Raw genomic sequence first — 17,034 nt, forward strand, 5'->3', positions numbered from 1 at the left:
GTTATAATTTATCTCTTCCACACAGTCATTTCAGTCAAATGATTTACTGTCCAAATTTTCTTTGTTAACAAATACTGTAAAATATTTCTATAATAATGCAGTAATATTGTTTCTTTCATTATTTTAGACCAGTGATCTTCAAATTTCTATATTCAGAAAATCTTTCTAAATAATTCAGATTTTCATAAAATTATTATTGTTTACCAATATATTTCAGGTCGCGCAGAAATTTCAATATACAGGTATACCTTGAGTTACTATGTTCATGATTATACATTGTTTATCAAAAAAATATATGGAAAAATAAAAATCAAGATTAAGTCATTTTATTCAATTTTACGTCCATCCGCCACAAATACCGAAGTCGTAATATCACTAGAAGAGTGTTAAAGCACATAAAGTCATATTAAAATATGTACATTTACAGTAAATGTTAATATAATCCTAGAGAACGAAACATGAAAACATCTGTATTTATGTGTTGCCATCTTATTTAGCGGTCTTTAAGTGCTCAATATTGGTGTCTTCCATGGTAGCTCCAATATCTACCATTTGGCGTCATTGTCAGTGCCACTCGATATTGGGAAATTTAATATAAATTAGTTTATTTTCTACTGTCACGAGATAATTTTAATAACTGTATTTATAACTGTATTTGTTATTTAACCTTATAAAATCATCATCTTTTATAATGTCTTAGAGCAAACTATATTCACAAATAAAGAGTCTGTGATGTACTGTAAACATCACCAAATTGTAAATATGTACATGAATTCGTGAATTTAGATTACTTTTTTCTGTACAATATTAAAAACTAAAATTTATTTGTTTGTAAGCTTAAAATAGATTCTTACTAACCATATATTATTAAAAATGCATTTATAAATAAAATACAGAACTGGGAATGATTATTTGTGGTTTAGCCTAGTGACAAGTAAATTTGACTTATGTTGTTTTTCGACTTAAGTCGCCTCTCCTGAAACCAATTACCGACGTAAGGCGAGATATACCTGTATACACACACATATACAGATACAAAATAAACAACAAGCATATTATACACACACACACACACACTTATATGCCAGAATGTGTGAATATGTTCTGGAAGTTTTTTAATAACTGTGTACAAAATATATAATTGCATATAAGTATATACAGAAAGATGAAAAGATTTAGTGACATCTGTTATAAATCATCAAAAACTCTTTTTAGATATATATTTTCTACATGTTCAAATCTACACTACAAGAGGTGTGAATTTTAATTTCTGAGTACATTACACACTTTTTTTATTCTGCCTGTATAATACAATAGAGAGGTTGCGGCTGAAGTTCAAACGTTAAACTTGTATGGCAAGCAGAAGTACACTTTTGACATTTGAACTCGAAGTAAAACACGTTGCACACTGACTCATGGGATATTACTGAAAAATGGCAGAAACATTTAACAATGATGAATGTTACCAGCAAAGATAAATAAACAAATTAAACTATTTTAAAGTATTTATAGAATGTTTAATAACACTAAATAATTATTTTTAATTAGCTTAGTGTCTCCTACCATACGACAGGATGATAGGACTACCTCATACTTTTGTTGAGGTAAGTAGTGTCTTATGTAAATCTGAAAGCAGTTCAGGAAATTATTTTTAGAAAATTTACATCTATGCTGTTGATGGTAGAAGATGCTGTGAAAGAACAAACCTACTCCTACAGAATTATGATAAGCTATTATGAACAGAAGTATATGTAAATTCTATAGGCACTTCACATCACTTGCATAAGAATTGAATAATTAAATAATTTATGAATTAAAATCATCTGTTTCTTTACAATATTATTCATAAATGCTTAAATAATAATTATTTTAATAAAATACGTCATAATTTTAACTCAAACACAAAAAAATTAAGAAGTTTAAGCCGAAACTTCTACTTGCCATGCTACATGTAGTGAACGCCATTATCAACCTTCTAGAATTGCCAGATGGTGGCACTCAACATCTGACGTTCATGTTTTGGGCTGAAAACGTTGGCTGCAACCTCTCTAATAATACAATATCAGCACTGCTGAGCATAGCTGGTGGTAAGATATAATAGAGGGTTATATACATGGTTTGATAAAACTTTCCATAAGCATCGTGCCAAGATGTATAGTAATTCACAAGTAGAGTAAACAAGCTTAAATGCGACAATAAAATTCATACATCAAAATATCTGATAAAACATACATTGTTTGTTTGTTTTGCTGTGTGACAGATACAAATATTCAATACATAATACAGAATGAGCATGAGACAAACATACAATATGAACATGCAGATTGCAGTTTACAGTAAGTACGCAATATGAGCGAGCAAGTCACTGAGTAGGAGACAGTTCTACTGGCTCAAGGAAGGAACTGTGCTGATGGTGAAGTACTTTTTGATCAAATCTTTGAAATAGTTGTAGTTTTGCTTTTTGAGTAGGTATTTATGTGTATCATGCCAAGTATCCCTATTTTCTTCCACCTTCCACTGATGTTTTCAGTTGATGTCTTTCTAGTTCTAAACTAAAGCAGTGAAAGATATAATGTTTGCTACCATCTGGAATGTTACAAAAGGAACAGAGGTTCATTTGTTGTAAATTAAAACGGCTACAGTAAGAGTGAAACCTACCATGTCCAGTTAAAAACTGTGTAACATGGTGGTTAATGTTAATCCAGTTATCGTTGATGTAGTCTTTTATTGCAGGAATAAATTTGTAAGTCAGGTGATTATGATTGTAATTCCATTTGATTTGCCACTCTTAATAAGATCCTGTTTAAGCAAGTTTTTAAAATGTTCTATGGGGATTTTAGTGTAGAAAATATGAAGATCGTTGTCCTGTGCTGTGCTGCGGATTTCACTAGCTTGTCAGCCCTCTCTTTTCCTTTGGTGCCAATGTGAGCTTTTGTCCAGTTAAAGGAAACAAAGTTAGAGGAGGTGATTATCTCTTTGATGATATCATTTACTATAGAGTGGTGGCCTGGGTTCTGGAATCTTTTCCTGTTATAATGAAATTTATACTGTTGAATTCAGACTTGGATTTGTGAAGTTGAATGCTATAAATTGGTTCACACTACAAAATGTAAATAGCAAAAATTTTCAACATGACTGCCAGAACAATTTGCTAAGGGGAAAATTTGTCAGAAATAGTGTTACATGTTATATATTATTCACTCTGTTTTGTTTGCATTTGCTAGTGATTCAAAGTCAGTGTGGGCTAATCTGAAGTGAATACATAATTTATTTCATCATATTTTTAAATGTCATATTTTACAGCATATAAGATGTGACTTTTGTTGAAAGTTAAAAAAATCACTGTGTCTTGCAGTGGTGTGCAGTGACATTTGATGATAGGGAAGACATGTTTCCATAAAAATTATAAACAAATACTGGAAATGACAAAAATAAACAGTTTATTTATTTTTATTCTAAAATAGAAACATTGACATAAAACAAAGTTATAAGAACTTGTTTATGAAAAAAACTACATTTTATATTTTAGAAAATATGAGGGAAGTGGCACTTCCACAGCTTCCATGGACTGCACACCACTAATGTCTTGTATGTGAAGTTGTAATCTTCCTTAGACTAATGAATAATGATTAGAACGTTATGCATTTGCATAGAAGCATATGTAAAATACACATTTAGGCTAAACTTCTTATAAATTCATATTTTCATATTTTGATGAATAAATACAAATTTGGTATGTTTTTTACTACAGTTCCATCTAAAATTATGTAGAAAAAATTATCAGTTCAATTCCATTAAAATTTATCCAATAAAATGCAAGCATTTTCAGATAGAGGCATCCACTTTTATCAAACATGGGAAGATGCAATTAAACCCTCCTGCTTTAAACTTTGACATGTTAGCATGCAAATTTTAATAAATTATCCTTCTACTGATTATTTTCTATCATCTGACTGAACTTCATCACCTTACACTCAGTAGAATTTTTTTCTTCACAAAGAAGGCATTCACTAAATGTCCAGCTCAAATTAAATTTTTTTAAAAACTGTGAACTTGATCTCAAATTCTCTCCCAAGCCAGTTCTTACCTGCTGGCAAGTATGGATAGAAGCTGCCATTTATTATGCTGCCCAGCCATGTTGTCAAGAATCTGCTTGACCAGAAGGTAAAGCAGATTCTTGATAACATAGATTTTGAGGAAGCAGTGGCTGTTGTAATTGTAAAAGACAAATTTTCAAATCAATTAATTGAAGAACATCTTGTAGAATTGTCACTGAATGCTAGGCTTCTACCTGCTTAACTCACCAGTATGGAAATCACAAATCTTCCATTGAGTAAAGTGTTTGAAATTATGGACAAAGTATATAACACATTACTGAAAAATGAAAGTAGCCTATCTAAAAGGTACAAAAAGCTACAAGAAGTTCTAGACAAAAATCTAGTATTTTGGAGCTATCAATTATATCCAATGTTCTACAAGGAAATGGAGACTGTATTTCTGATTTAACAACTGACTATATGATTGAAGAATTGACATGTTTTAGACATGCACAAATACATCAACTTGTGTTGAAAGAAGTTTCTCTAGATATAAATCTATACTTTCTGATAAAAGACAAAGGTTTAATTTTGAAAATGTATTTAATTTGCCACTGTTACTATTAACTCTTCAGGAATTATGTTTAGTGTGAGTAAATGATTTAAGTTATTGTTTTCTGTGTTCATTGGTAAGCTTAACTCACAATTTAAAAATGCACATTTAAATGCATATTTCAGCAATTATAAATGCATAAAGAGCAGGTCTTTACTAATGAATTTTTCTATTATTATAATTATTATTTGTTTTTGTTATAGCTAAGCTGCTTTTGCATGTACAGTGGTACCTCAGGATACGAAATTAATTCGTTCCGAAACTGAGATCGTATCATGAAAATGTCGTAAGATGAATCATTTTTCCCCATACGATTACATGTAAAACCAAATAATTCGTTCCAACACGAAAAAAACACTCAAATTAAAGCTAAGTAGTACATTTAAAAATAATAAATATAGTAAGGAAAACACTGAAAAATGCATTTTGTATTTGTTAATGTATAAATAACCATAATAGAATAATAATTGATTTAAAAAATGTAGTTTTATTTGCACTTTAACTCTGAGGATAGACGACAATGGAGGTGTAAACTGGTGGCGGGAGAAGGGAAATGATACTAAAACTTAAGTTATTGTTAACTTATGTTATGTAAGTTAAATTTTAGTAACATTTCCCTTCTCCCTCTCCTCTGCCACCAGTTTACGCCTCCATCGTCATCTATCCTCAAAGGTAATGTGCAAATAAAACTACATTTTTTTTNTAGATGCTTTATTGAAAAATTATCCGATATTTAGTATATTTTAAATTTATATTACCACTATTACTAATGCATTTGAAAGTCTAACCACTCCAAGGATGGATTTGAATTACAATGAGGCAGTTTCATTTGCTTTCATATATGAACTTAAATCTAATAATTAATTTTAAAGAGGTATTTGATAATGTTGAAATTTAATAAGTTTCTTGGACAGATGAATTTCATTAATTCTATTTAAGACAAATATTTATTTGAAAACTACAGAGAAAAAAAGCTATTACTTCTATAGAATAGAATTACGAAAAAATTGTACTAATTCAATTACAGAAAAATATATGTATTTTCATTTTATGTATCCTTTTCTAAAATATCTTTACAGTCTGAAAATAGTTTGAATTTTCAATAGGAAACTGCAACTGTACATCATTGTTTGATTAAACATTAAACATTAATTAGAGAGAAAAAAAAATCCCCGTCAAACGTTTTATTCAAATATATACCACATCCATTAGAAAAACTAATATCAGAAATGTTATCTTTACAGTAAATGAATACAATTGAGACAAGTTTCCTTGTCCCTACTTATGCAATTAGCAGTTGTCGTCTTTACTACAACTTTTTTTTAAAAGAACCTATTTTAATCTTCAATTTAAATATATTATTTCATGTAACTATATCAAAATAAGTGCACCTTGTGAAATAACAAGTAATTCCCATCTTCCAGAAAATTAAAAACTTTCCGACCTTAACGTCATTGAAATATTTAGTCGGAATTTACATGTACAACTCAACAACCCATTTTTGAGATGAAACAAGCAGCATCAAAGTTGATTCATTTGCTTATAATGTCAATTTACAAAATCACAAAAATAGGAATTAATAAAAATTATCATGTTAAAAATGCTCTCCGTGCTAATCTTTCCATTCCAGGTCTCTGTACATTACTTCCGTTTCTGCTGGTAAATTCTGCTGGATCAAACATCATTGGCGAAAAATTATTACTCTGAATAAGAAAATAAAATTTTGTATCACAAGAAAATATTTTCAGTTGTTGTATACCATCATTATTTCTTACTCATTACCTCAGCAGATTTTTCGGTTTGATATGGATCTTCAGGTAAGGGTGGTGGAGATGGGATTGCAGAGGACTGTGTCTGCAACGTAAAATCAGGCATTTCACTTTCGGGAAGAGCAACTGAAATAATAAAAATTAAATTTAATTCTGCAGTATTATCTGTTACAAAATATAATTTTAATTGAGTAAGCAAATTAATTGCAGCTTTGTTTTTAAAAATCAAAACTAATTTGATAAAACTTGAATTACTTATGATTTGAAAATATTTAGCAACAGAAAACAGACTGGTATATAGTTTGGAATATTACAGATTAATATTTAATTTTAACTTACTGATTCAAAAAAACTATTGATAAATATATTATTCTTTCAATTCTTTAGAACACATTCTTGTTCTCTTTTTGTTCAGTCTTAGAAGAATTTTTACAATTGATTTTAGAGTGGCATAAACTAGTTTTTGAAATCAGAATTATGTAAAGAATGATATTGTTCAGTATTCAAGTGTTACAGCAGAATAAAAATTCATCATCTTGAACCATTGTAAATTAACATGTGATTAATTGTTAATACATCATTAATGTTTTACTGGATATATTTTTCAGAAACAGTTTGAACTGTTCATTGGTGCAAATATATCTTCTGATGTTGAAATTTTATTAGAACTTTATTCAAATTTGTTTTGACTTCAAAAATAATGGTAAAATTAATTAATTTTAATAATTTTTAAAATAGCACAAATAAGAATAGAGATATGTTAATTCTTTAAAAAATTTTGATTTTTATTCCCATAAAAAAAATTGTCTATGAATAATAGCAGAGTTGATAGATATACTGGTCCTTGTGCTATATTCTAAAGTACAATTAATGCGTCAGGTTGCTGATAGCTGGCATTAGTCGTACTTAGGTGAGAAGTTGGTTTATCTATTTGGTTAGTAGGTAGAGTTTTACTGTTTTCAAGCATTTGTGTAACTTTTCTATTGTTCTGTCAAAATCTTATTTGTAATTACATTTTTAAAATTTTACATCATGTATAAAGAAAGAAAAAGTATACAGTGGGTGATCGGTTACCAAACATAATCCATTCCAAGACTTTGTTTGTAATCTGAATTGTTTGTTAACCAATTATCAATTTACCATACGTTTGTATGGGAATTTGATTAATTCATTCTGCAGACTCCAAAAAATAAAAATGCAAGACTGCGTATATATGTATTTTTATTATTACATATAAATGAACGTAGTAAGAAAGTATATATTTTTTATTAGTTATGTTTTTTTGTTTGTAGGGTTAAAGAATCTGTCTGTCGATTGCTTTTCTCTCTTCTTCAGGATTTTCATAAGTAATTAATAGCATTGTAATTGTAGAGATCCCCCAAGCCTATTAACCTCAACCTGGTTTGTATGCCATTGTAAGACTGTTGATCTGACATCCCCTACTTCTTCAAAAGATCTTTAATTAATAGCAGATATCGGCATTAATCCTCTTTTTCATAATAAAACCTATTTTGCTGAGTTTCTTGATGTTCTTCATTCAAGAGTTCTTGGCGGTCTTCTGTCATCAGATCTGTTTCAGGTTCCATTATAAGCTCTTCAATGTTCTTTATTTCTCAGATGTGATTTTTGTTACTCTTTTAGCTGCTTGAGTCTTTTTGATTATACTGTATCTTTATTAGATAAGATTGAACTGCGCCCTACTGTAGTTTTGTCCAAGCCATACTGCCCAGCAACATCAGACATCTTCTGCCCACTCTCTACCTTTGCTATTTTACCTTTCGAAAATAAAATTAGACGCAAAACTTAACGAGTGCCCGCCCGACAGTCTCGCGAATACTATAAAAGAATTGTTTCTGTCAGAAAAATAAAAGGCTGGAATTACAAGGGAGAGTTTCAAAGTTCGGAGGAATACTATCTGATGAGTATATTCCGGGTTGAGTGCCGATGTCGACGTCTCCAGCACTCCAAAAAGCTGGTAGTACTGTATGGGGGCTGGTCAGTTAGGCAGTGAGTGGATGTGCTCTGTTTTTGGATCGCCGCATCGGTGTTACTTTTGATCAATCAGTGGATTAACTTATATCGCCGGATTCGTCTCTTCACGAGCTGTTGAACGACTTTGGATTTTTCCAGATCGGACCAATGGTTCAGTAGTTAGGACCCCCAGAATTTTTGTGTTTTCCGTCCGCCATTTCCGGGTGAATCCCGCCGGTAAGAAGTAGTGTAATACATCATTTTTCTCGGCTTTTTACGGGCTTTCCAACGCCGTCATTGAATTTTCGCTCCGACATTTTGTTCACGCTCTACAACGACCGAAAGTAGTCACGGTTTGGGCCGTCGTGCAGGCTTCTCGGGCCACCGTTCTCCTTCTTATTCGGCAGTTCCTTTATCTATGTATTAACTACCTGTGTACTAAATTTCATGTGTCCATGTATATTAGCCTTAAAATAACGAGCGATCTTAAATCTGTACCAGACAAAGGAATCAAAGGTCGTTGACCTCTGCACGTGGCCGGGTAAAGTACCCTAACCGACCCTAATTCGGTGGGTGTTCGTCTCGTTTTTCGGGTCTCGCTGGTCACATCATCCTAGGTTACCCGCGTTTGTATATTGTCGGGCTGTTTTTGTATTTTTCCGTGTCTTCACGACGAATCTTTAATGATGGATCGCCCAGAGATGGATTTCTTAGAGACAATCACCCAGGGACTCGATATAATTATGCAAGCTGTACCGGCGAACTCCCATGGCTCAGTATCAGTGAGCAATAGGAAAGCCATCAGGCGAGCAGCGTTCAATATGCACGCCGCCGCTAATAGTATCTACGGTATTGTGCTAGCCCTAAGGACCAAAGAAAGTGCAGGAGAGAGTAACAGCAGCTACATGGAAGTGGCAAAAAGGGGGTCCACCTCTCATAGAGGAAGCCGTACCACAAATATAATAACTGACACTATTGCTACATCCCAGCAAGGGGAGAAGACACAAGACTTAATGATAGTGTCAACAGTGACAAAAGAAGGGGAAGATCTATGTTCAGAGGAGATGATGAATGTTATAAGTGAAAAGATAGACCCAGCAAGTCTAGGCATAAACATGAGGCAAGTATCGGCTGTTCCTGGCAAGGGAATTAAGTTCCGGGTTAAAACGGAAAAAACCCGGCCTCTGGAACCTTGTCTATAACGACCTTCTGAATAACATCCCAAAAACAACTGACGCTCAAATCCAAGGCTTCGCAGATGACACGATATTGATGGTGAGGCACCAGAACCGTGATGTCCTCCAGAAGACTGGAAACAATACCCTCGAAATCTTAAACCATTGGAGTAAGGAAAATAAATTACCGATTAACTACCAGAAATGCGAAGCCTTGGTTTGCACCAAAAAATCAAACAGGAAACAACTACAAAGGCCGCTCAGCCTTTACATCAATAATCAAAAAATCAAGATAACTACACACTTAAAATACTTGGGAATACTACTCGACCCTACTCTGAACTACAAGACCCATATCGAGGAGCTCTGTAAAAAAATAAATCGGAGAGCAAACATGCTATATCACATCACCAGAAACTCTTGGGGGATCAGCACGAAAAACTGCAGACTAATATATAAAGGAGCAATTGAGCCGGCGCTCCTGTACACTGCTCAAATCTGGGGCGACAGAGCCACCATCGTGCACAATAAAAGGAAACTACTCTCGGTCCAAAGATCGTTCGCCATCAGAATTTGCCGAGCCTACCGCACAGCACCTACAGATGCCCTCCTTGCCATCGCAAATATTGAACCAAGTCATATAAAAATCAACAGTATGGTCTGGTCCAGGACACTTAAGAAGGAAAATAGTCGCCTCAACGAGGAAGACAACCAAATAATTACCTACAGAAACAACACCTCACAAGAGGACGCTGATATAATGGACCAAATTAAGGCCTACGGTGTGGACTACTACAAAACTGGTACTGCCATTCATAACCACCCAGCAGAGATGGATGCCATACTCACGCACATTAATGAAATTGACCATTCCAACTACAACTGACATGTTTACACAGATGGGGCCAGCAGCGATAAGGGTACAGGGGCGGCCTTTGTGGTTTATAATAACCGTCTAAATTCCACTGCACACGAGGAATATTATAGATTGGCTGATTTCTGCTCAAGCAATCAGGGCAATCTATCAATCTATCTCTCAATCTATCGAGCTCTGGGCAATGGAAAGGGCCCTCTCCTACGTCAACAGAAATATAAAAAAAAATGAATGGCACGATAAACTTCATTACGGACAGCCGCTACGTACTAAGGAGCATACAAGGGGGCAAGAAGCAGACTGAAACAGGGATTAAAATCCAACACCTAGCGAGACATTTAAACTCAGGCCCACCAATTTCAGCTGGACCCCCGGGCATTCTGGCCAGCCAGGTAACGAACGAGCGGACGAGCTTGCTAAAAGGGCGGCAGGCAACGCGGTACTATCGACTACCTTCAGCAAACTCCCTCTAAGCCACATCCACAGGTACATCAATAACAAAATCATGGATCATTGGCAACAAGAATGGACCAACTCTAGCACAGGCAGGATTACCTACCAATTTCTACCCTCCATTGCAAACCGGATCACTATGAATTACTTCTCACCTTCCTATGGTCTCATGCAGCTCCTGACCGGCCATGGGAACCTTCCTAGCTACTTGGCTCATATAAAAAAGAAGGTGGACAGCTACTGTGATTGTGATGGTACGTCGATCGGGAACATCAACCACATCATACTGAGTTGCACTAAGTATACAAGCCAAAGACAAATACTAAAAAACTACTGTGTCTCCAACAGCAAGAGTTGGCCCCCACCATGGGACTTTTTCTGCGCCACGAAGAACTTACACCAACTGGAAAAATTCGCCTTGGACTGTGAAATCTTTCAAAACAACAGTGTGTCTTGATGTCATGTGGTGCATCTCTTCTTCTGATAACATGTACTGCTCTGATATTTGTTGTATGCTTAGTGTTCTCGGTATTTGGCTCTTGGCCCCTAATCGTTTAAGGCGGCCTCTGCTGTACTGGTCTCTCTCATCATATGCATATATAAAATGGATCTGCTTTGTATACTGCGCACATGTCAACTGTTCAAATTGGATTCTGTTTGTATATAATCTTGTCTACCGCATCGTACGGGTATGTAAAACCGGATTATCCTATGTAGCAACCAGGTGATTCTATGAATCCCGAGCCTATACCACCCATCCGGATTGGACTCTGTTATGTATATTGTATATTGTACTTGTATAATGTATATTGTCTTGTCCTCTCAATAAATGCCGACGCAAGGCGCCAATGGGACCCCATCCTACTAACTTCCCTTCACACCTTTCCTATCAGCTATCGCCCTTCCTTCACTAACCAACACAACCCACCCCAATCTTCTACTTCCGCTTCACAAGAGCTAAGTCACCAGACAGCCTGCTTACTCTTCGACTCAACTCAAATCCAAAAAGCTTCAAATTGTTGCCTGAATACAAGGGATCGGTATTTGCTATTTTCGTCGCTTCTTTTTATGTTTGTTCAGTGAATTGTTCATTGTCCGATCATAAAAATCTTTCGCAAAAGTGTTCATTATCCGATTTGTTTGTTAACCGATCACCCACTGTATTTGATTTATAAAAAATTAATAACACAATAATTTTAAATTACAGATGAGGATGTGGATAAATCAAAAAGAGTTATATTTTCAATTTAATTTATTCAGGTTTTAAATAGATCTCTGTTTAAAACTGTTAAAACTAATATCTCAAATACTATAGTAGAGATAACAGAGACTTATCACACTACTACTGGTAACATAGAAGATTGCATTCTGATGATAGATGTGTCATTTTTATCATTTTAATGCTATCAATAGCATTGTAACACATCTCTGTTACCTCTACTATAGTATTTGAGATATTAGTTTCAACAATTTTCAAGACAAGAAGCTCTTTTATAATGTTTAAAACAGTTATATTGCTACATATTGTGAAAGTTTTGTAGATAATGTTCTGAGTATAATATATCTATTTAATAAATAGGTAATCATAAAATAAGTAAATAAATTTGCATTTTACTGTTTTGTTTTATTACGTATGTATGGCAATATAATTAGGAAAACCATAGCTTATCCTCTGATACATTTAATTAGCCATAAAAGTTTAATCCAGATTAATAAATTATTTAAAAAATAGTTTGTCTTTACTTAATATTACATAAAGTGTGCTATGCAATTTTACTTGATTTAGTGTAATGAGAAATAGTATTTAGGATGAAATAGTTTTGTAATTTTGAAATGAGAAATTACATTTCTTATGACACTCACATTGGCTCTACATATTTCGGTAATTTATATAATATTCTGCATTATCAAAAGTACAATACAAATGAAGATTTATACTACACCTGTCTTTAGTGATATTTTAGACCTATGTAAACAAACATATCTTTCTTTTACCCTCAATGTCATCACTAATCACTAGCACTGTCAATATCAAATAATACTGCCATTCTACAGTTACCTATTTTATTTATCAACTTCTAACTCATCATCCACTAATCATCTCTAAGTTATTATGTGCCTGTAAATATGTTGTCTAAATAGTTAGAATTTCCTCTTTTTCCTCCAACAGCCGATATTTGAAATCAAGAACTAAATCTACTGACTTTAATCCCCTTCTCTAACCTGTTCCTAACTTTTTTTTGGCTCAACTTTAATCTCACTCTATATCATTAATAAACACAATATAAATTGTGAACATATATCAGATATGGGCAAATCAGCTCCGAGAGCTGCATGTGGCTCTTGCTGAAAGTGTTAATTTCTGCTTTTTATTATTATTTTTACAATTTTATTTCCACAATTCTGTGAAAATATGTTTATTAAAAAAATTCAATATTTGTTTTATATTATATTTCTATACTAATATTATAAAGAGGCAAAGTTTGTAAGTTTGTATATATGTAGGAGGTAATCTCCGAAACTACTCATCCAATTTCAAAAATTCTTTTACCAATATTTAGAATGGACTTTCAGGGTGGACATAGGCTGTATATTATTCCATTAAACATTCATATAAATTAAAAGATATCATTATATTTTTGGTGTAACCGCACAGTGCAGTCACGTGGTCGGCAAGATATGCAGTGCACGTGTCCAAACTTGTATATTATATAGATGTCGAAATTCCCACCAGGGGAGAGGGACAAAATTAAGGCTTACTGTGAAGAACTCGGCTTCTATTATACTATTTTAGATGCGGATTTTTGCGTTTTTGATTGCGTTTTACTAGGGTACGTTAAGAGAATGTACACTAAAAAGGGATTTTTCAAAATTCTCTCCCGCGGGGAGTGTTATACATTTATAATAGATACATTTTGAGCCACAGCTAGAATATTATATAATAAAATCAAAGTACAGTACAGAACTGCAGTACAGAATAAAAATGTACAGAACTGCAGTACAGAATAAAAAAAATACATAACTGCGGCTCCCATGCATTTTGCAAAACTTACATTTCGGCTCCCAACTGAACTCTTGCTTGCCCACCCAACAGATATCATAGCTCTTTTCTCACTGCAAACTACAATAATTTACATAATATTAATAAATAAAAAAAATGTGGGCTTAACCTTGATAAACTCCAAAGCCATCCTAAATCTTAATCTCTTTTTTTTGTAACACTAAATCTATCCTATCCTAACATATGGTTTAACATTTCTATACCTTTCCATAATTAAATGTATATAATTTTCAACCTTTCCTTTTCTTCCTGATTCAGAGAGTTCTTGGGAATGCTGAAGACATCCCATATTAATAATGTATATACTATACAAACTTTACTATAAATTTTTTGACTGTTTTCTCACAACAAAAACTCCCCAAAATATTTAAAAATGAACTCAAATTGTAAGCAAAAAACAAATAGTCTAATCAATTTAAAGTCTAAAATTGTGAAAGTGACAGTTAATAGATATATAAATATTAATGACATTTATGAAAAAATTATGTTCAAAACTGAATTAAAATAGTATTTATAAGCAGTCCTTTGAAAAAGACAAAAGCAATATCTGAGTTAAAAACAAGAAAATTTCATATATTAAAAGAATTTCAAATGTTTACAGCTGACTCTCTTTATGCTGAAGCCAAACTTGCGCATAGACATGATTGAAGCATTCGAAGTGGCAGAAATATTTATTATGCCAGTATTGTAGCATTAGAGTTTTGGCAGCGCAAGGACCAGTATATCTATCAAGTCTGATGATAGTGATAGAAGTTGAAATCATAATTGTAAAATATTAATATAGATACATTTTTTATTAGATGGATTAATCTTGTGGATAAATGTTAATTAAATAAAATAATTTTTTATCAAATAAAAAGCATACAAAATTTATGTAAATTTTACTATTATCATAATTACCTTGTTGAGGAACAAAAAATGTTGGCATGGGTTTTTCTTCACCTTTTGACAGTGTATCACTTTGCATTGAATTGTTTCTATTTGAACTAGGATTTAGAACATCTACATAATTCTGTCTCATACCTAAAAGATAAGAAAAAATAATATCCAGCACTATTAGTTAAAATTAAATAAGAGCACTTTAATTTGAAGAATTTTAACAAAATGTCTGATGTACAATTTATAATTACTGTTTTTTTTTAATGAAAATTAAATTTAAAAAAATCATATTTATTTCATGAGAAATTATTGATTCTGACAAATTAATCATTTTAATTTTGTATGAAGTAGATTCTGAAGTGTATAGGGTGTTAAAGCAATCAGCATTTACACGGTAGATAGTAAATGTAGATCTAACATACAAAATTGTTAATATCTCAAAAATGATACTTTTGAATTTTTGAAGTCATGATACTGTATGTTGCATGTAACACAACAGAAATTTTGCCAAATCTTTACCTTGGTGTTTACAGAATGTGTTTCATGTGTCATCCTCATGTTTCCAAGATGTTTGGCATCATCTTAGAGTCACAAACTCTCAAAAATTCTAGGTCTTTGCCAAATTACTATTCTCAAATAGTAAACATGGGCTGAAAATTCAACTAAGGATTTTAATTCAGTATGGTGTATCTACCATAAAAGTACTAAATATATTATAAACAAGATGTGACAAAAACCTTCAATTTATATTGACACTTCAAAATTATTAAATAAATTAAGACTAGCTTTGTGACTTTCATTAAATGCAATCTTTAAGGAGTTTAATGTTTATTTTAAAAATATGCATTTTTGTTTTATTTGTTCATATATATTGAAAAAATTACTAGATATAACAATATAGTAAAGGTTTCTATATAATTATTTTTTGTTACTTTTGGCACTTTCTTACCTATTTCACTAAATAAAATAGAATTTTGCCTTTATTTCATGATAAAATTTATCATCATATGAATGTGTCTATATTGCTTTTTGAAATTTATAAAGGCAGTAAACTTATTTCGTTACATTTGACAGGTTTCTATTTTTCAAATGCAAATTCTGTAAGAATTTATTTTAACATGATTAAAATTATGGAATTTAAAAAAGCTCCTTTGAAAATGGAATATTTAATTCTGAAAATTTTTAGATGAACTGAAAAGTTATTATTTTTAAAGAATGATTATTTAAACAGTTTAATGAAAATATAGAATATGCATATTTTTCTCATTTCGTAAAATGAGTTTAAATGCTTGTACAGACACTTGCACATAATTCTGCATGTTTCTTCTCATCTTTCAAATTAAAAATATTATACATCTGTTAGTTTGTAAATTATCAGTTAATCACAAAATATTATGTTATTGTAATGCCAGGACATCTGGATCAAATCAATTAGCTAGAAAAAAACCTTTGTAAAAGGCATTTTTTAAAAAATAACATTATAAATACAGTACTGAACATCCAGAAATCTAGAATCACCAGAAAATTGGCTAGTTTTGAATTTGGCAGGCTGTAGTTAGATGGCTGCATGGTCACTTTGTTTTGGTTTTCGTAATATATGACTTGCACAATACCAATTTCAGGCATATGGTGTGTTGAAAATAGTTTTATTTTGTTTTCTATTGTTTATTTTATATTTTAAGTACATATTTAGTCTGTATCCAGAAATCCAGATCATTTTCAGTCCCAAGTTTGCAAGATATTTGGACTAGAACAGGGGTCGGCAACCTTTTGAGTCGGAAGAGCCAAAAATTACAATTTACAAAATTTCAAAGTTTTTAAAGAGCCACAAAATTTTTTCTTGCCAACAATAAATAGTACTCGCATAAATAAAGTTTTTTGATAAAAAAACTAATCTATTTATTCAGAATTGTCTTGCATCGAAAGCGAATTAAACCTCATAGAAACATCCGATGACGGCGTCATTCGAGAGCTTCCGACGGACTGACGACAGTGACGACGCGTCTCACGGGGGAGGGGTGCGATGAAAAGCAAGTACAAGTGGCTGAGAGATGGAATCGGTGCCGAATCCTCGTTAATCGATCAGTTAATCGATTCAGAACGATTTTTAAATGTTTTTTTTTGATAAAATAAATAATATTTGCGTATGGAACTAAAGAGCCGCAGCTTCACATCCAAAGAGCCGCAGGTTGCCGACCCCTG

The 17,034-nt window shown here is 32.5% G+C and overlaps 1 protein-coding gene across 1 annotated transcript in view; it reads right to left on the bottom strand.

Annotated features, from left to right (window-relative positions):
- Window positions 1–5,802: 5,802 nt before the first annotated feature.
- Window positions 5,803–17,034, bottom strand: part of LOC111634208 (protein transport protein Sec16A-like) — a 101,042-nt gene continuing 89,810 nt past the window's right edge. The window contains exons 17-19 of the mRNA XM_023378927.1: window positions 14,854–14,976; window positions 6,433–6,545; window positions 5,803–6,353 (exon numbers count right to left, since the gene is read on the bottom strand). Of these exons, the coding sequence (XP_023234695.1) occupies window positions 6,240–6,353; window positions 6,433–6,545; window positions 14,854–14,976 (350 nt within the window). The 3' untranslated portion in view covers window positions 5,803–6,239. The remainder of the gene's footprint in view (window positions 6,354–6,432; window positions 6,546–14,853; window positions 14,977–17,034) is intronic.

Source organism: Centruroides sculpturatus, unplaced genomic scaffold (genome assembly GCF_000671375.1).
Source record: "Centruroides sculpturatus isolate CEXI.00-Female unplaced genomic scaffold, Cexi_2.0 scaffold813, whole genome shotgun sequence".
Lineage (NCBI taxonomy): Eukaryota > Metazoa > Arthropoda > Arachnida > Scorpiones > Buthidae > Centruroides > Centruroides sculpturatus.